Source organism: Meles meles, chromosome 9 (assembly GCF_922984935.1).
Source record: "Meles meles chromosome 9, mMelMel3.1 paternal haplotype, whole genome shotgun sequence".
In the NCBI taxonomy this organism is placed as follows: domain Eukaryota; kingdom Metazoa; phylum Chordata; class Mammalia; order Carnivora; family Mustelidae; genus Meles; species Meles meles.
The window spans coordinates 88,109,474-88,130,504 of record NC_060074.1 but is presented as its reverse complement, the minus strand read 5'-3'; the positions used below and the strand labels follow the sequence as shown (position 1 = coordinate 88,130,504).

The 21,031-nt window shown below is 38.3% G+C and overlaps 1 protein-coding gene across 1 annotated transcript in view; it reads left to right on the top strand.

Moving 5' to 3' along the window:
• ARHGAP15 (Rho GTPase activating protein 15) overlaps positions 1–21,031 on the top strand; it is a 610,173-nt gene that overhangs the window by 461,927 nt on the left and 127,215 nt on the right. The window contains exon 12 of the mRNA XM_046018034.1: positions 17,531–17,665. Within this exon, the coding sequence (XP_045873990.1) occupies positions 17,531–17,665 (135 nt within the window). The remainder of the gene's footprint in view (positions 1–17,530; positions 17,666–21,031) is intronic.

Sequence of the window (21,031 nt, the reverse complement as noted above, 5' to 3'; positions counted from 1 at the left end):
TAGCATTATGGTTTGTTCACTTTTAAAAAAGGGATAATCCTGATGCAGTTAGCTGACATTTTTAAAGCTTTGAATTTCCATCTGTATCTTATATGATGATGTTTCAGGATTGTCATGAGTTAATTATGTTAACTTGGGAAGCATTGCTTGCATTTAGAATGAAAAAACTTCAGCTTGAATAGACAGAAAAGCAGATGCTATCTTTCTTGTCAATTGCTTTGTTGTGGGCTGCCTTGCAACTTTTCGTGTATTTCTGGTTCTAAAGGGAAGTGTAAATCTCTATTTATTTTAAGTTTAACATAAACTACACAATTTCAGGATTCTTCTGTTTTGGCTTTACGTGTCTTGTGTATCTTCACATGTGTAGCTTTCCTGCCCCCAAATCCAAAAATCCACAAATTATCCCTTCTCTAATTCTTAATTTGTTTTATTGTGCCTAGGCATTATGGAGATTAGAGCATAATAAAATGTAAGAATAGGACAATTTTGTATGGGTTCTTTCTCCAGTTAATTTCTCTACCACCTTTTTGCTTTTGTACATCAACCTTTTAAATGGTACAAAAATACATGTAGCATCTGGGCACAACAAGGCATGTTAAGGATGGAGTAGTCACTCTAAGTAGGAATTTCCATGCTTTTGTTAGCTTAACGTTCCTTTAACATAGAGAGCAGCTGTGTTTATGTCAATAATTATACATTGAAATAAGTGCATGTACATGTGTTTCTTTATGGGATTAAGGATGTTAGGGATGTCCTTACACAAAAGATTTTGTCCCCGCCCATAAAGTTTCTACAAAACCAAGTCATACTATTTTGAGATTCTGAAATAGTTCTCTGGGCAGTAGGACTTCCATGTTTCAAGTGACGGACCATTAGACAGATCCGTTAGATTGAATTGATATGCTTGTTATTTTCTCCTCCCTTCCCTCACCCCCATCTGTTCTCCAGTCTTCACTATCTTGTTTAGTACCCAGAATCTGACCTGTATGCATTCATCGCCAAGGTCCCCTTGCCAAAAGGCTTCCAACTAGATTGGGCCAATAGGAGGTATCTGCAAGAGATCAGAGGGCAGGAGGACACGGTGCAAGAATGCCATGATTGTCAATGCTTAATCCCCAAACTAGAGTTAGAGGCAATAAATACCCAGCTTTTCAAAGCAGAGTGAGATCAAGGAAACGTGGATGGCTCTAGGCAAGATTTCTGGAGATGTGAAGGCTTCCTTTGGGCTTTAAAGAATTGGTAGGATGGGACAGGAGGAAAGAATCAGTTTTAAAGTTGGTCAAGAAGGAGCAAGAACCAAAGTAGAGAGGTTATAGTGTGCAATTCTTACTTGAGAATAGCAAGTACAGCAGTTTAAGGGAAACATGATCGGGGTCTTAGTGCAGTGAAAAGGTAAGATTAAGTGCCATATTATAGAGTCCTTGAATGAATGGAAAAAGAAATCTTCGTATTTTTTTTAAGATTTTTAAAATTTATTTTAGAGAGACAGGGTGTGCAAGCAGGGGGAGGGGGAGAGAGAAAATGAGAGAATCTCAAGCAGACTCCCCACTGAACAAAAAGCCCAACTAGGGTCTCCATCTCAGGACCCTGAGATCATGACCTGAGCCTAAATCAAGAGTTGAATGTTTAACTGACTGAGCCACCCAGGAGCCCCAAGAAATCCTAGTCTTTAAAATACATGACAAAGGTGTGTTCAGTATATAAATACAATCTGCAAATTATATGTATTGTGGAAATTTATTCAAGCGCCTTATCACACATTCAAATTAACGTATGGCTGTTTTATCACTAAAAATAGCTCTGTTCATTAAAGGAAATGTAACCTAGATTTTCAGAAGATAATGTTTCTAAAACCATCCTATGTCTTTAACCAACATTCATCATTTAGTACTGTTCTCCTAAATATTTTAGACTAAGATGGAGAGTTACAAATCTGACAGTTTATCTGTACTTGACCAAACAAGTTTCCAATTTGATTACAAACTATTGACTTGTTGTTTGTAGAGATACAACTACTGAACCTGGAAAACACCTATCATTCCATGTGTCTCATTCCTCTCAACTTTACATGGATTTTGCCCTATAAAGTTTATGCCATAGTCTTTGTTACTAACCAGTAACACATCAAAGAGCATTGGGTTTGCATTCATAGGTGTTCTTCAGCAGAGGTGACCTGAATCACAAAGTATGATTTATTCAGTATACTTAAAACTACTGCAACTCCTCTACAGACAAAACTGCAGTAGAATTTGCCTTGTCAAACGTGCTGATTTTCATAGATGCTGATCATTGGGGATCAACCATTAACACAGGAATCCATGTTGTTGGTTGGATATTTCTTTCACATCATAGTGTGGAGCTGTTTGTTTATAACCTTGTGTAAAAATAATTATATTCTCACTTGCAGGACATAAATTTGAATGGCACTCTTCACTTCTTGCTCTTTCTATTTCTATATGAAATAGATATGCTATGGAAGGTAATAAGATCATGTGTTCAAAGATCATGTGTTCAAACTGCCTGTCGTGGGTGGCTCAGGCACCCTAAGCCTCCTAAGGTCATGATCCTGAGTCCCAGGATTGAGCCCAGCTCAGGCTCCCCTCTCCCTGTCTTAGGATCTCCTCTCCCCGCATAAGACTCCCTGCTCCCTCCCCCTTCATTCTCTCTCCTGTCTGTCTCTGTCTCAAATAAATAAACAAAATCTTAAAAAAAACAAAGCAAACCAAACTGCCTGTTACAGTGATTAGCACATGACAAGTGCTAGGTTCATGGCTTTTGTCATCATTGTTGTTATTATCAAACTTTTACTTCTATTGGTTAATTCTCAAATTGACCTATCCAACTTTTATCTCCCTTTACTAAGCTCGTAGTCAAATATTCAAATATCTACTGGACAGTGTCACAGGAAAATGTCAAGAGCATACCCAAACCAAACTCCCTGGCATCTTATTGCCAAGAACAAATTGAATGAATGAAAAAAAAACCTAGCTACTCTTTCTCAGGTGTCTGAAGTAAGACAACTGCACCAGCACATCCACATCCTTTTACTTGATTCTCCTTTCCTTTTATTACCACTACTTTATTAAATTTCAAGGTCTCACATAGCCTCTTTCTTCATTTCTACAAACACCACTTAGTTCTGGCCTTCCTGACGCCTTGGACTACTACAATAGCTTCATAACTAATTTGCATCTTCCTACTTTCTCACCTCTCAAATGCGTCATTATATTCCCAAAAGACTCATCTCCATAAACTATCCTCTGAATGATTCTCCATTCAAATTTTGGCAGTTCTCTCTTGTGTAGGGGAGAACGTCTAAACATTTAATCATTCAGCTTGGCAGTTAAGGGATTCCACCAACTTCTAAGCTGAGTTCTCACATTTCAAAGCCCACCCTTGCACTACCCATCAAGAGGCTGCTTGCCAATAATCAAACTTTTATCAATATCGTCTCTGTTTGCTAGAACATTGGCTCTGGGAAATTAGCATGCATCAGAATCACCTGAAAGACTTGTTAAATCACAGATGGCCAGCTGCACCCCAGAAATTCTGATCGAGTAAGTCTGGGGTGTAATGTGATAATTTGCATTTCTAATAATGTCCAATGTGATACTGAAATGGCTAGTCCTGGGATCATACGTGTAGAACCCTTGCCTAAAACGTGCTTTTTCCCCCACCTCGGTCATCAACATTCTATGACTCCCTTGCTGTCATAGCCCTGGAGAAATTCCCCCTGCCACCTCAGTCAGAATGAACCAGTCCATATTCTGTGATGACAGAGAGACTAAGGTTTCAGGCTTGGAGTCAGATGGACTGGACTCTAGCTAAATACACAAGTGAACTTGGCCAAGTTGTTTAATCTCTGGACCTTCACTTTCCAGTCACTAAAATTGAACTAATAATAGTTCCTATAGCGTATGTTGGTGTGAGGATAAAATGAATTAATACATGTGAAGCACTCACAATAGGGCCAGGGAAGTGCTCAACTGTATTATGTTACCCAGTAGTTTATCTCTTTAATCTAACACTCCACTTAGCCATATAATGTTTGGGGTTCGCAGACCTAAGTCCTTTTTTAGGCAATAAGTTCCCTGAAAATAGAGACCACATCTTTGTGTATCCCAGAAACATAGCCTTGGGCTTAACACTTTACAGATATGCAGTATAAAATACTTTTCAATTAAATAAAAATTGAGAAAGTCTACAAAGGGATCTTATGTAAGTGAAATCTTCTAGAAAACAATAAACAAGCCATCCATTTCTTTTTCCCCTATCATAAAGATGAAAAAAATGAGGCCAATTATTAATAATCCATTGAAAGTAGGTTTGCTTTTTCCTTTGAATTTTCTAAACTCTATAATTAAAATGACTTCAAATTGAAAGATTGTAAAGAAGAAATTAATCTTATTGGTAAGTAAAAAAGCAAATCCCCTGGTTGATGATAGATATGACCTGTTAGCAATAGTTACACTTTCATACTTTCTTTTCTTACAATCAGCGTGTGGAGACCAGCATAATCCAATTAATTGTAATTCCCTTTTGTAGAGTCAGTAAAGTAGCACATGATATTGAAACACCATTGAAGTCTTATCTCTGGTCAGATAATCCAAACGGATTCTCATTTCCAACTACCAGCAGGTCTTTCTAAACTTTAGGAAAATAGAATATTTTGACTTCCCTGAACCTATGATAAATGTGATACACGATAATTGGTCTGTGAACTTTAATGCCTAACCATCAGTTTTCTGGACTTCTTTCTCTCCTATGTCACAGCTTCATCAATGCACCTGAGGGTCTCTTATTTCCTGACTTCCTTTTAAATAATTTTCCACAATGAATATGTTGTATTTTAACACAACAGAGCCTCTTAACTGAGCTCCTTGCTCCGGTGCCTCTTGAACACACCACCTCTCATGCGTTCACTCACTCTGATCCATTCCACTCATTCCTGCCAGGGCATCTCACGAGAATGTCACTGTCCTGCTGCTGTCATCAAGCCCACTTCAACTGTAAGGTCCTCTTGCTCTGGCCTGTGTCTTCCTTTCCATCCTCAGCAATCTGAGACAAGGAGCCTATACATCCGTGCCCTCCAGCAACTTGTAGTTCCACAAGTGCGTGTTCCTCAGACTTTGGCATGACTGTTACTTCTCTTGTTCTTTATATACTCCTTTCCCGCTCTCCCTCATCCTCTACCCTGCCATTGTCCACATGGCTGCTCATAAACTGAAGTAATTGTTATGTGACTCCTCATCTGGGAAGCCGCCTTTGACCACCTTCTGGAGGACACTAGACATGCATCTTCTATGTTCCCATAGCCATCCACACTAACTTATATAGTAACATTTTCCATGTTCTATCGTAATTTTTCCCCTACATACTGCAAGATCTTCAAGCTTAGAAACCAGGTCTTCATTATGTATTGTTTGGGGCACCTGGGTGGCTCAGTGGGTTAAGCCTCTGCCTTCGGCTCAGGTCGTGATCCCAGGGTCCTGGGATCGAGCCCCACATCAGGCTCTCTGCTCGGCGGGGAGCCTGCTTCCTCCTCTCTCTCTCTGCCTACCTGTGATCTCTCACTCTCTCTGTCAAATAAATTAAAAAAAAAAAAAAAAAAAGGCTGCCCTCTTCATTATGTATTGTTTGATCCCAGTAGCTACAACATGTCCAGGAGAAAATGGGAGTTCAATGAATATTTGATAAATGAATGAATGGGGACTGAACAACCTCCTCATATCAAGTACTAAGTGTTTTGAAAGAGGAAAACGAACAAAGAGAACACAAAATTGTGCTGCATACGTGTGTGTATGCAGACCTGCTGTTATCACCATTATTGCTATGCCATGAAATAACCTCTACTATCAAAGGAGGTTAAAATCGAACAATTTTATCCATAAATAGTAAAAGGGAGCTCACCAGGCATGAGACACCAGGCTAAGCACTAGAGATATAAATATTAATATGAACGAACTTGTTTGGAGGAGGGATACCAAAGAAACTTTTGGGTTAAACCAGTAGAGTTAAATTATTTAGGGTGTGCCCAGGAGGGATAGGATTATCAGGGACGATTAGAAACATAGGAAGCAGGATCTGAAATGAAGCCAAATGTAGGCCATAGTCAAGATTAGCAGTATAGGTATTGAAGTAACATCAGAAAACAGAGGCAGAGACCCGAGAGTTAGTGCCAGATTTGTGTAGTGTTAGACTGGAAGAGAAGCAAGGGGCAGAGTACCTGATCACAGAAGACTGTCTTCCTATATCCACCACTCCAGCTTCCTCTACTGACTTTTGCGTGCAGTCTAACGAGAGAAGGTGTATGGTGAGGTTAACCCAAGAGCATCTCTATTCTCTTTTCTAAAAGAGAAGTTCCTATAGGCCAGAACTTCCTGGGCTATTTGGAAATATGTCTCAGTACTAACAGGTCAGCTGAGATCATAGCAAATGATGTCTTCCTATCTTTCAACAAGAAGAACTGCAGAAAACCCTTAGACTTGGGAGGGTTACATAGCTATCATCATCATCATCATCACGATCTTTATTAAAGAGGTACTTATTAAGCAACTAATTGAGCATTTCTTTGTATTGAAGCAAAGAGAAAGTTATAAGGGGTAGTTTCTTCCCTAAAAATAGCACAATCTTAGCAATGATGTTAAGGAGAACTTAAGAATTGTCAGGACTTCAAGAGATTTTTTTATACCATTTCTGAAACATCTTGCAATCCTCATTCTGTCCTTAGAATTGCCTTTCTTCTTATATTTCTTGCACTTAACACATCTAGTGTTAGCATTGACATCTAGTAGGTGTCTCGTAAATTGTTTTAATGAATGAATATGTTAATTAACTTGATCAATACTTAATTTGTTTAACTCTATACTACTAATTGCTGAAATTGACATAAATGGTAGAATTCAATTCATTCATTTATTTTTGGCATACCCACTCATTTTTTAATTTAACTTTTGTTTCTATTTCTTCTTATCTTATTCCAGCAGAAAACGGTTACTGTTGTGGTTTTTTTTTTTACTATTTTTTAATTTAAAGTAAACTAATTAGCATATAGTGTATTATTAGTTTTAGAGACAGAGTTCAGTGATTTATCAGTCTTATGTAATACCCAGTGCTCATTACATCATGGGCCCTCTTTAATGTCCATCACCTAGTTACCCCATCCTCCTGCTCCTCTCCCCTCCAGTAAACTTCAGTTTGTTTCCTATGATAGTGTCTTATTGTTTATCTCCCTCTCTGACTTCATCTTACAGAAAATAGTTATTGTTATTGGGGCTTATTTTCTTATTTGTAGTTATTGTTGTTATATGTTCGTTAAACATCAATTGTTTACCAGTTATTGTCATTTAAAGATTCAAACTTTTTCACTTCATTAACCAAGGTTTTTATGTGTATTTTTAGTCTAAGTCTCTATGCTTCTTCTCATTTTATTCTTTATTTAGTATTGTTTTCAGCTATACTATTAAAGGCACAATTTACAGACATCTGAGAAGAGTGACAGGCAATAATGAATACATATTCCCAATGAATCATAGTCTTCAAATATTGTGATGGTGACATAAATTGGTGTATTAGCTATGAGGGCAATTTGGCAAGGTCTATCAATGTTTTAGATATGCACACAATGTTTGCTCTAGAAACTCCAGGTCAAAGAATTTGTTCTGTATAGTACATAATTATACTTCGATATAAATGGTCTAAGAACACGATAACTTACACTAGTACTATGCAAAATATTCGACAATTGAAAACTGATTAAGTAAATTACTGTACATCCATAAAATTAAATATGCAGCTTTTAAAAAAGAACAAGGAAGCTCCTTATGTCCTGATTTTGAATAATCTCTATGATATATTGTCAAGGGAAGAGAATCAAGATGCAGAACAGTACATAGATTATATCGCTGTTTATGTTTTAAGTGGTGGTGGAGAGTAATATTGCTTGAGTATACAAAATGGCTTTAAAAGGATACATAGGAAATTGATAATATGGGTTTTCTCTAGGGAAGGTGAACTGGCTAGCTAGGGATAGACTAGAAAGAGACTTTTGCAGTATGTATTTTAAATCTTAAATTGTGTGAATACGTTTTCCTTTTCAAAATAAAATAGAAAAAAATTTTTAAATCGCAGTAAGCACCACACTTTTCATGTTAAACAATGTAGGTTTTCAAGTATGTTATCAAGTGATTTGACAATTTTTATCAACTACTTTTTATACCTCCTTTGTCATAAAAACAGCCCACATTGTGAAGTATTTGTATGAATTATGATTCTCCAAAGTTATGGAAGAAAGGGACGCAAGGGTGATTTTATCGTCCATATCTTTGAAAGCTGGAGGACCCTGGAGGAGTCAGACAGGCAGGCTCTCTTTTGAGGTGGAAAAAAAAAGTCTCTAAAGTTTTTCATTTACAAAAACAAAATAACCAGTTATTGATAATAGATTCATGAAAAAATCTATATCACTATTCTGGACTGAAAATATTGCACAGGTACAGAATTAAGAAGATCGTGTTAGTCAGTGGTTTCACAAAGAAACTGATGCATGGAGATCTAGCTATTCTGTCTATGTTCATGCAAACAGTTGTAAAACTTACAGATCTCCCAATTCTGATTTCATGTGCCTTTGAAGAACTCTGGCAGCTCTTGTGATACGAAATAGAAAATTTATTTAACTACTCCCATGAATCAATTAATCAAGATAATTTAGGGGAAAAATGATCTTCAATGATTGCCAAAACATTCTCTTCATTTTTGTTATCTTTAATTGATATTTAGGAATAAAATGGTTTTGATGAATGAGAGTATCACCATCTTAGTCTACCAATTTTTTACCTTTTATTTCTATTTTCCTGATGAAATATTTCCAGACGGGAGACTTCTAAACTAAGAAAGAGCCCAGTCCTTCCTGCTAAATGATACCATTTCTAACCCCACAAGCACCAATCATGTAGTAAAGGGAATAATAAAAGCTAGAAATTATATTAGATTCTAGGAACATTTGCCGAAGTCTGGCCAACCAAGAAGATAATGTCTAAATAAATTTTCTAATAACATTATAACAAGCCTATACTAAATCTTTTACATCCATTACTTCACTTAATTCACACAAAATTAGGAGGGAGAGCTGACCGTTCTCATTGGACAGTGAGGAAGCTAGCACTTTAAATAACATGGATGCACGTGCATATACCTACAATAGAAATGCTATCTGTAGACGGGCGTTTATAGGATGGAATTATATTTATTTCCTAGACATCATTATGAGATATCTTTTGACCTGACTTCCTGCTTGTTATTTACAAATGTAATATAACTTTGAGGAAACAGATAGCAATGGTGTTGAAATTTAGAGCCAATAACGAAGGAAACTCAAAAATGACTTTGTTGAAATGTAATCCTACGGATTCTCTACCCTTTGGAATATGTAATGTATGAAATCATCCATGGAATTCAAACAAATTCAGAATCTGTTTGGTGAAGACGGTCAAATAAAATGAACCATTGTGTACGGTGTCTGCAGAGCACAAAAAGCCTTTGACTGAATGGAAATAAGAGCAGTGTTGGAAGCTCTGAGTATGAAAGGAATTAAAGAAATATATATTGGTACCATGAAATATATCCCTTTTTTAAATGTATGATCCTCACAAATAATGTCAATTCATTTTTGTGAGTGGTGACGGTGTTGTTAGATTCCGAACAGGGCTACCTCTCCTTAGATCCCTAGACAAAAAATACCTAAAAACCTGGAGAGAAGCATAATGTCAATAGCATCATTTTGTAAGGTGGCATTATACATGGAGTTATGATGAAGGGGTGATGTTTTATGGTATGCCATTATAAATTAAAGATGCGCAAAGCAATGACACATTTGTTATACTTTCCATCTGTGGTGCTTGCTTCACAAATTTCAGTTGTACCTATTTATTATGTTATTATTTATATTCAAATGAAATCTGAGGAAAAATAAAAATAAGACATTCTCATTCCTGACCCAGTAACTAGGCTGGATATAGTAGAAGGCTGTTCTGCTTCCTTCAAAGTGAGTGAGTAAAGATATTTTATATTAGCCTGTGACATTATTTACTTGCCTTGGGCTTCCTAAGTGATTTGCAAAGGAATATACACTACACAAAATACATAGAAAGCAAGCCAACATGGCATGCTAAAACATCCCATTAAGAAATGAAAGCTTGTTCTTTTTTGTCTTGTTTTGTTTGTTCTTGGTTTTAGAATCTTAGAGAGTTTCTGGTAATTTCCTTTGTTCCTCCCTCTTTCTTATTACGATGGCCACACAAAACTATATTTTGTAGGTCAAGTGGCAAAACCGCCCAGATCCAACCATGTTCTCTCACAGTAAAGTACCCATTTTTAAATGTAGACCTGTTCATAGCTTCCTGGAAGTTACTATGATAAATTGTAAGGACCAAATCTCTGGTTTTGGAATACAAAGCTTCATTTTTAAACCCATTTTCCTCCTTCTTTGATAGATACCATGGCCATAGATCTTTGATTTAGCTTGCATTGAGTGTTTCCTGGGAACACTTTAAATGTTCCCTAGTATTTTGTGTCTGAGGTTATAACAGCAATGAAATATGTGCACTTTAGAAGTAGTAGCTGGAAAAAAAGAATGAGTAAGAAAATGGCAATCATAATTTTATTCTTTGTCTAGAGGCCAAGATAGAGAGCATCCTGCATATTCTTAGAGCAAATCATTTGAAATTGTTGGGTTGAGTCTAAGTAAGCAAGCTATTATCCAACTAATTCCAGCTTCAAACCTGTTCTCTGAATCTAGATAATTGTTTTATTCATCTGGAATAACCTAATAGCTTTCTGTCGTCTATTATATTTCCTAAGTGTGGCAACCTCATGTGTTAAGAAAATGTTTAGATGGGATCCCAAGGAACAGGATATCTTTCTCAACATAAACTTTTGGCCACTATATTCATTTTTTAGGGCTGTCATAACAAAGTTCCATAGACTGGGAGTTGGATGGGATCAAACAACAGAATATTTGTTTATATTTAGGAAGGCAAGAAGTCCAGGATCAAGGTGTTGGCAGGGTTGCTTTCCTTTGAGGCCTCTCTGCTTGGCTTGTAGAGGGCTGGCCGTCTTCTTCCTGTTTCTTCACACAGTCTTCCCTTCAGTACATGTCCATATCCTAATCTCTTTGAACAAGGATGTCAGTCACATTGGATTAAGGCCCACCCAATATGATTTCATTTTACCTTAATTACCTCTTTAAAACACCCATCTCCAAATACAGTCACATGCTAAGTTACTAGGTGTAAGGACTTCAACGTTGAATTGAGGGTGACACAATTCAGCCCATAATGGTCACACTGCACATTGTTGGGGGTGATATGTTTATTCTTGGAGTTTGTTCTTGCTTGTCTGCAAAGTCAAAAGGGTCTCATTCTAGGGATCAGACGTAAGATGTATAATGTCTAGAACTTAGTCTATATTTACTTGAATAATATTTCTGAGCACTTGGTGGAACCCTCTCCTTTGAGGAATATAAAATAACCTCAACAGTTGTAGCTTTGAAAAACACAAAATACAGCCCCAGTATGTTGTCTGTATTCCATCTATGTTTATGTAACACAAATCAAGTGAACTAACAAATTAACTGGCCGTTTCGCCAAGTTTTCTAAAATAATGTCCTCATCAAAGTCTCATGTTAGCCCCAAGATGCTTTAGAAAGGGACTGGAGTGAGTGCAGCTTGGAAGGATGCTACTTTTTTTTTCTTTTTTTTTTTTTTTTTAAAGATTATTTATTTATTTATTTGAGAGATAGAATGAGAGGAGAGAGCATGAGAGGGGAGAGGGGAGAGGGAGAAGCAGACCCCCTGCTGAGCAGGGAGCCCGATGTGGGACTTGATCCTGGGACTCTGGGATCATGACCCGAGCCAAAGGCAGTTGCTTAACCAACTGAGCCACCCAGGTGCCCCGGAAGGATGCTACTTTGACACAAGGTTTATATCACTGTGTTTGAGAAATTGGAAGCTCTCTAATATACTGGAAATCACACTGAACTGTCACCTTAAGGGGCCAAAACAACAGGAAAGGTTGAGCTAGTCAAATGATTCAACCAACTTCCTTTTAATCCACTCCTTTAAGTGTTAAACTAAAAATCAGGGGCACCTGGGTGACTCAGTGGCTTAAGCCTCTGCCTTCAGCTCAGGTCATGATCTCAGGGTCCTGGGATCGAGCCCGGCATCGGGCTCCTTGTTCAGCAGGGAGCATGCTTCCCGCCCTCTCTCTCTGCCTGCCTCTCTGCCTACTTGTGATCTCTCTCTGTCAAATAAACAAAATCTTTGAAAAAAAAAAAGTATTAAACTAAAAATCAGCTATGTCCTTATCAATAAACAGTTTGTCTTATCCACTTTAATAACTAATCTTCCAGTTTGATTTTATGGCCCAATGTATTATTATTTTTCAGATCAGTAGTCCTTCTGGCATCTCTTTCATGTGGGCTCTGGCTTTCATGTACCCAGCTGGACTTTCAGATAAGGTTCCGAATGGTCATCTGCCCTGGAAGCAGATACCACATCCTTTATGAGAGTTTTACAATGTAATAGGTTCTTGTCACTATATTAATGAAATCCGAGCTCTTCTCCCCACATCCTTGGGAGACTTGGGGTGTCTTTTCCTCCTTTTTATTACAACAGTAAAAGAAAGTTGGAAAGAAGCTTTGAAAGTGCCTGGAAAAAAACTACCAGGTAAACACACACTTGCTCTTCAATACAGAAAGACGTACCTCTCTACTCTGACGTCACTACTTACTTCTGGATAGTTCAAGGTTTCTGCAGTCACATTCCAATCAGCTCAGTAAGTTTAGTTAAAATCAGAGCAGATTTTGTAACTTCTGGTTCTACCAATCTATAGAGCAATGTATGAGGAGAGTGGCATTTGAGCTAATAAACTTGCCGTTTTCCAGAGGAAATTACCAGGATCTGCTGTCGCTATCGAAGGTCCATCTTTCAATTCTCCATTTTAAGAAAGATGGTTCCTAATAGTTATTATCTATTTTTTTCTTTCAAATATAAGTAGCTTGATATAGATGTTTTTGCTTAAAATAAATAAAATACACAAAAGACCCTGCAAGAAAGGACATTTCAAGATGGCCTTATTGAGGTACAACATGTAGATATGTCTTGGAGATCTCATGAAAGTCACATAGTGTTTGGTTTCTAGAGCTTGACCTACCTTCAGTTGTTTAAGTGCTTTAAGCCAAAAGCCATGACCAGAGTGAATTTGAGAAAACCTAATTAGAGGACCAGGAGAAATCAGCATGATTAACAGAGTAAGGGTTGTGAGGTATCATGATTCAATTAGCCTTCTTCCCAGTATTGGACTTCAGCATGTCACATCTCCATTGATGTCATGTGACACACTACATCACCCTGAGGTAAATCCCCTAAAACAACAGGATGGTTGATGCTGATTGCCTTAATCCCTGATGTTTTTTGCCTTTTTGGCCTTTATTGTCATAGTAGAAAAAAAAGGCCTTTTTGGCCTTTTTTGTCATAGTAGAACCTTGGCTATGTTTGTTTCCTAGTGCTTTCCAGATGTTTTCAAAAACTATCCTTCTGCCTATCTTCATTTCACAAGAAAGTAAGCAGATATATGGTGAATTAGTGGTGAATCCAGGCCTGGTGTTTTGTATAATCTCTTTCCTACTCTATCATATGTCCTCTTCACCACATCTTCACATGGCAGCTTGCTCTGTGCCCTGCCCCCTTCTTAATGCAGTTCCTTTTCATTGCCAGTTTGCTTTATATCTGTTTATAGTAGAATCTCTTCCTCCTGTGAATGAGTAATTACAAAAGATCAGAGTTGGTTTACAGATAAAAGCATAGCCTAAAGTAGACATTAAGGGATAAAATGTAAAAGTCCGATCTTGAAGTAATAGTCCACTACCCCTTGCAATGACCACTTAACTTGCCTCTTCCCCTTAAGCTTCTGCCAGCCAAGATCAAGTGTGAACATAGTGCTTTTGCGGGGTGGGTGAGTTTGCTGGTTTCTTACTCTGGACTCATCACCTGTCAGCGATGGAAGAACCACTTAACCTACCCATGCATCATTTTCCCCATCTGTAAAATGGAGATGATGCTAGCAATAGCACGGTCCTCACGCTCATCTTAAGACCATGACTTTGGATAATGAATCTATAGTGTATAGCATAGTCCCAAGTATGGAGTAAGCACTACGGTTGGTTACTATCTTTGTTGCAAAGCACCCTGGAATGTGGTCACATGGACCTTATTCTGTAAAAGGTTTTGATTTTGTCCATTATAATGACCAATTCTTAAGTACATAGCAAGGAAATCTCAGTGTGAGTGTTATCTAGTTTTGTACTTCTTCGCCTACCTCAGGTAATGTTCAAAAATCAATATTCTTTGGGTAACTTCTATAGATTCTTACAGCTCTTTATAGTGGTGCTCAGTTGGGGATAACTTTGTGCCACTGGGAGATGGTTGACGCTATCTGGGGTTGTTTCATCATCACCACTGGGAAGCGCCACTGGCATCTAGTGGGTTAGGACCGGCGATGCTCCTGCATCCTAGTATACACAGCACAGCCCCTACAATAAAGGATTATCTAATTCCAAATGTTAATAGTGCTTTACTGTTGAGAAATCGTATGCTATTGAAAAAAGGGAGAAGCACAAGACATCACCACTGCTAACAGATGAGTTAGAAAGTGTCTATCAAATAATACAAATGTGTTTATAATGATACCTGTTAAAACCAAGATACAATTATGGTCAGTTCATTTTGTATATGGACATAACTGCATGTTTAGATAAGTCACAATGGCCTTGAAAAATACTCCTTAAAGCCCTCCGGCTTATAAGTAATCTTAAACTTGGTTGGTTAGGAAAAAACTTAATATAAAAATTAGATTTTATATTTCAAAGGATTCTTTCCAACTGCTTGTCATACTATTTGTTTAAGCTACTTGTAGAGGGCTACACATTGTTTCGCTTTGTTTTTTTTAAATGAAGACCACATAGTAGGAATGTTGGTTTAAGTAACACAAGTCATTATTATTATTATATGTCATTTCAAGTGGATATCATCAAATGGTATTTATTGATGGCAAATTTTCTTTTTTATGTATATTGAACTATCCCATTTTTACAATCACTTGAATTAACTGATGTTTATTCAGAGAGGACAAATATCAATGGTGAAGCAATTGTTTGTTCTTGTTGTTTTCTTGCTCCAGATAAAACCATTCTCTTTTTTTAATCTACTGAACACTTTCCTTTGGCAATCTTGAACCTGTGCACCAGCATGGCATTTTATCTTGGGCTTTTCTGATAAATATTTGGTTAAGATAGTTGTGTGTGTGAGAGTACGTATGTGTGTGTGTGTGTGTGTGTGTGTGTGTGTTTAGGTTTCCACTTAAAGTTCAGTGCCAAAGCTACAGTACTTATACATTTTCTAAATGTGTTTTAAGCAATAAGTTGTACAACATTTTTAGAACATGTGTTAAGCTATTTCTCTAAGAATGAAGCTCTTAACAAAACATAAGCACTCTGCATGAGATCTTAGCAGCAAAGTGCTTAAAAGATAAAGTAAGAATTGGTACCATGGGAAGAACACCAGCTGTAGAGCGCACAGGTCCATTATGAGAAGTATGGTAGTGGGTAGGGAGAAAATGATTTAATCAGGAGTAAAACCAATTTTATTATAAGGGCACGCAGGGGGTGTGGCACCATAGTGAGAGGGACATTTCAAAATATCTGACAGATTTCAACAATGTGAAAACCCCGTTCTTTAAAGTGACAGTAAACCCCATCAGGTCTCCCTTTTTGATGCTATTGTTAACAGTTGACTGTTTAAAGCTGGCCTGCTAAGTTGCTGTCGGCCTATTTCAATAGTACGTAGCCAAATAAAAGACTAATTGTTGAAATACAATCAATCAAAGATGATTGCAGGGCAGAAAGAAGGTCTCCTCCACTGATTTTGTTGTGGATCATATTATTGTGTTATGACTGAGGTAAGAACGAAGACTGAAAGGGAAGAAGAAAATAGCCCATCGGAAATAAACAGATCCACCTTCTTTCCTTCTCTTTGCAAACATCTGATAGAACAGGAACAGTCACTCACCAGCCCTGGAGATAATAGTCCATTTAGAAAAAGAGAGCTGACAAAGATTTCGGCTAAGATTTTAAAAGGACATGAACACTATTAGCAAAGCAGCCCATGCCGAGATTCCCCACAGTGACAATTCTCAGCTTTTCTCACATTTTTGGTGCAGATTTTCCTCTGCTTCATAAAACTGACACCAAGGGGGCACGCGAGTGTGAACCCAAGACATCGGGAGAGAAACAAAATTCCAGTTGACCAAATACCTGTTAAGTTCTGGCCAGGATACCAGGCTTTTCACTTAACCACCCCCTCCCAGGTTGTTTAAAATGATTAGCTTCAGGTTTTTTGTTTTGGGGTTTTTTTTTTTTTGGCCCAGAATTCAACATCTCTTTCACGTTGCAAGCTTACAAAGACAAATACTATGGATCAGCCTCAATGCTTTTCTGCCTTGCTTCCTATTAGCAGTATGTAAAGCTGTCCCTTTCAGACCCTGCAACATCCACTTTTGGGGGGAGAAGGATTCCAGACTTTCCTTTTGAGGGCGAACGAGAAGAAAATAATTGTCCAGCGTCTCCTTATGTCTTCTAAAAACTTCATTTTGGCATTTATGTTCTTTAATATTTAAATGTCTCAACTCAGTCAAGCTTCCCAAGCAAACATGTCTGTTGTTTCTAGGCGGAGTTGGTAAGCACTTGTGGTTTGTCTTTAGTGTGTTATCATTTTTGACAGCTTTGCATAGCCTTCGTAGGCCAACAGGGGTCTGTCTAATATTGTTGCTGGGCACATTTTCCTCGCTGAGATGAAAACTAAAAAAAAAAAAAAAGATATTTTTGAAGCAGTAAGAAGGAATTAATATCCTTTCTCACTCAGTATTCTATTCCTTGCTGACTTTATATTCTTCAAAAAAAGCAAAAAAGTGTTACCCATTATTCCCTTGTACATAGCAAGGCTAACACATGTAAAGCAATAACTCATTTTCTATTGCCATGTTTAGCATATGTCTCCTGTTGGCTCAGCAAGGCCTTTAGGCCGGTCCCTTGAGCCGGCCATCATTGGCAACTCTTAGCCCCTCGGCCTCAAAACCAAATAGCTTTGAATCATGTTGAGCTGTGATGCTAATTTTCATACTGATGCATTATGGGAATAAATGTATCTGACATACTGTGTCAATGGCACTGTCTCTTTGTGTCTCTTGTTTTTTTGTTAGCTGCATTCCTACAGATGGTATTCCATTGAAAATGTTCCCTTCCTACGGAAAAAGGGAAAAGAAAAAAAAAAAAAAAAAAAAAAACACGCACAGCACCAAACCTCTAGGTGCAGAAGGCTGTTAACGGTTGCTGATGATAGTAGGCAAACATTAACATAATAATTAGTGTCTTGTAATTGTTTCATTAAAACCAGTTGTTCCATTTCTCCTCGTGTTTTCCCAGAAGAGAAGCTGAATTTGGACGACAGCCAGTGGGAGGACATCCACGTTGTCACCGGAGCACTGAAGATGTTTTTCCGGGAGCTGCCTGAGCCGCTCTTCCCTTACAGCTTCTTTGAGCGGTTTGTGGAAGCGATCAGTAAGTAACCTCACAGAGAGGAGTGCTTGGTGGAGTAACCTGGTGGCGTGGAGTTGTTAAGTAAACAAAGAATGACAAGAATAGCAATGGCGGAGACGATAATGCCCCCCAATGCTCCCCATGGTCCATTTTCGTTTTGTGTTTTTGATGGCTTATTTTTATTTCTGGCCCTGCAATATTATCTGAGTTTTGTTTTGTTTGTTTGTTTGTTTTTTGTTTTTTTGGTTTTTGGTTTTTGGTTTTAAAAAAGAATAGGGTAACCTATGAAGAGTGGTCAGTTTTCAACGAACCCTCCTCAAATGAAATTAGCTTCCAGAATCTGTTTTAAAGGGATGGCCTTTGGCAACTCAGTGCCTACCTTTGGAGTTTCAAGGAGTTTGAGCACAAAAAGGTCTTGGAAAAGAACTTAAGTGACTTTGATTTTGTTTCGTTTCATTAGAGGTATTAAATCATCAGCTCGGGCATCACCTTCTCGAGGTTCCCTCACCCATCACCCCCCAATACTAGTAAATAGCTACAGTTTGCTTATGATCGGTGTCATATTCAATTAAATAATGGCAGCTTTCTTTGGTTGAACTGGTGACTTTGTGGGAGGTTGAATTATATCACATACTAACCAGTAGTCATTGTACACTCACTCCAGGAAGCTTCCTTTTCTATTGTTTTTGCATTCAGAACACACACACACACACACTTAAGTAAAAATCAGTAAGTGAATCAGTGAATGAATGAATGAATGAATAAAAATCTTTAGACATGCAAGGAAACTTTTGCTATTGATGCTTCCAGAAGCTACTACTAGTACATCTAAATTTAGTATCTTAGGGTACACTTACTATAATTGTGACAGCTTAGAAAAAGTTTCCTGGCAAGCAGACTGATTCAAAGAGGAAAAAGAAAGGAAGAAGAAAGAAAGGTAAAATTAAAAATCTTGCAAGCCTGGCAGGAGCTTAATTAAAGTCCAAATGAGAAAGTTTCCAAGGGAAAAAAAAAATGCTCTGCTTAGGTGGTCTGATACAGAGTGACTGTGTGTGTAGTATTCCCTTTAGTGGGAGTGGGAGTTTGGGGGGGCCCATGTTGGAGAACAGCCCCTTAATATGCCCTTTATTCTGTTTCCCATTTCACAAGTCTTCATACTTGTTTAAAGTTCTGACCACCAAATGATATCAAGGGGAATATAGCAGAATTTATTTCCCTAAGGTCTTTCTCTTGCTGTCTGCTCACAATGTTGGAGTGTGGTGTTGTCCTCATTGCTTTTGTTGAATATATAGTAACAGGTGCTCTAACAATAGGTTTTGAGGTGAGGCTGGACCTCTTAACCCTGGCCATGACTTTTTATTTCATGAGCTTCCTGTTTCTCAAGGAGAACAGTATTTTATCGTTCCCAGGCTCAACTTTTTAAAACGAGAAATGAAGAAAATAATAAATAAGCCTGCATTTCCATAACAGCTTATTGTAAGATTGTGTCTTGGACCCTGGTAGGCGAGCATGAAAGATGACTTGCGATGTTAGCACAGTGTTCCAGTAGGAAGTCAGGGAACTTGCATTTCGGTACCTATTTCTGATTGTGCATATTTAAAGAAGTCATACAGATTTCACATCGTGGCCTCCAGACTTTTAGGTGAGGATTATGTTATTTGTAAACATACCAGTACACATGCTGATTTGAGAGCTGTGATACAGAAACCCATCATTTAAGCTTCCTTTAGTTTGCCTGATTCTAAAGATACAAGGCAAGCCATTCCCTTAGCTTGGGAGAGAGGGGAAGCATGACCTCAGAACCCACGTGAGGGCATGTCCTTTGAATTTCTATGAAGAGTAGGACCATCTCTGCACTCTCGTAGACTCAACCCTCGCTTAACAGAATTTCAGAAACACGAGCACAGTCCAAATGGAACAAGGCAGAATTGAAGAGACAGCATGCTGTCATGATGGATGGCTATTGCCAGAGTTTTTGGCAATGCCTGTAAAATGGGTTATGGCAAAAACGAAAGAGCTAGTGCTTAAGAAAGTCCTTTAAAACTGTAGGATACCTTGCAGATGCTAACAGTGTTTCTTTAGCTGAGTTTTGTCTGAGAATGTAATATAAAAACAAGGAGAAAGGGTTTCCTTCATTGTTTAAGGCAAGGAGAATCAACCTAACAACCTTGCTTTACCTAAGTCAAAACAGTACCTATTATTTCTTACTGTACAAAATGGAAGAACTAACCAACATGGCTGTATGGTGGAGGAATATGTTACAATGTCGGACAGAGATTATGTGTACCAACCCATGTGTTTCTGGCAGAATCTTGAAGTCAGTTCTGGTGTTCTAAACTCAACCAGTCTCGGGTCTAAGTGGTAGTTCCTATTTAAATATCCTTAACCAGTGGGAGAATGGCCACCTCCTTTTTGGCAAAGATGAAACTCCACCAGAGTAGTACTTCTATCCCAATGTATACCAATCGAGTAAAAAACCTTTCAAAAACTATGAAGACATCTATATCCAGTCCCAAAGGGGTGATGGGTTTTATCCTAACTCACTGCCTTCTATAAAATCTACACAGTGAGAAGCTCAATAGACCTGCCTGTGAGGTCTTGGCCTTCTTTTGGAAAGGAACCAGCTGGGTGAAGGAAATTCATGGGGAAGATGTCCATCCATGCTGTCTCTGGGCCTCGTGGCCCTCTGATCTCTGCCTCTCGCTCTGTGCTCTGTAACTGTAATGTAAGAGGGTGGGCCCTCGCCAGCTACATTTCACAGGTGCTCTTGAGGGCTGGCTTCCTGCTGCCACAGCCAGTGGAGGCACTGCCAGCACAGAGCAGAGGGAGACCCAAGGAAAAGACCAGCTGGTTTGTTAGTTTATCCTCCACCTACTCTCCCTTGTCCACCCACCTGCCTCAGGTGGCTTCTCTACCTGAGGGTCCATCTTTTCCATGGCTTCAGCTTTGACTGGAGAGGCCTGCTGTGGTCCCAGCTGCCATCTAGTGATGCAGACCCTTCCCTCTTTGCCCACCCAGCCTGGTAGTACCTTCCGGCAGAGGCTGGTTTCTCCATTACTTCAATCTTCCTTACTGGGCTCTCAGCTTCTTCATCACATGGGTAATCAGTTCCCTGCATTGAATTAATTCCCTCTGTTTGTGTAAATACTTGAAGTGGTTTCTGCCCTTTGGTCAGACACTAGGAAAACACCATGTCAGTGAATGTTACGGTTCATGTCGCTATAACATTATTTCCCTTTTCTCTTTCATTACCCCCAATCTTAGGCTTAACATTTTTATTTGGGACAGATTGAGAGATCTGTTATCCTTTCATGACATAGTTTAAAAGTGAATAGACCAAAAGGAATTTTACTTCCAACTGGAATGCTTTGCCCTCTGAGAAGGAAA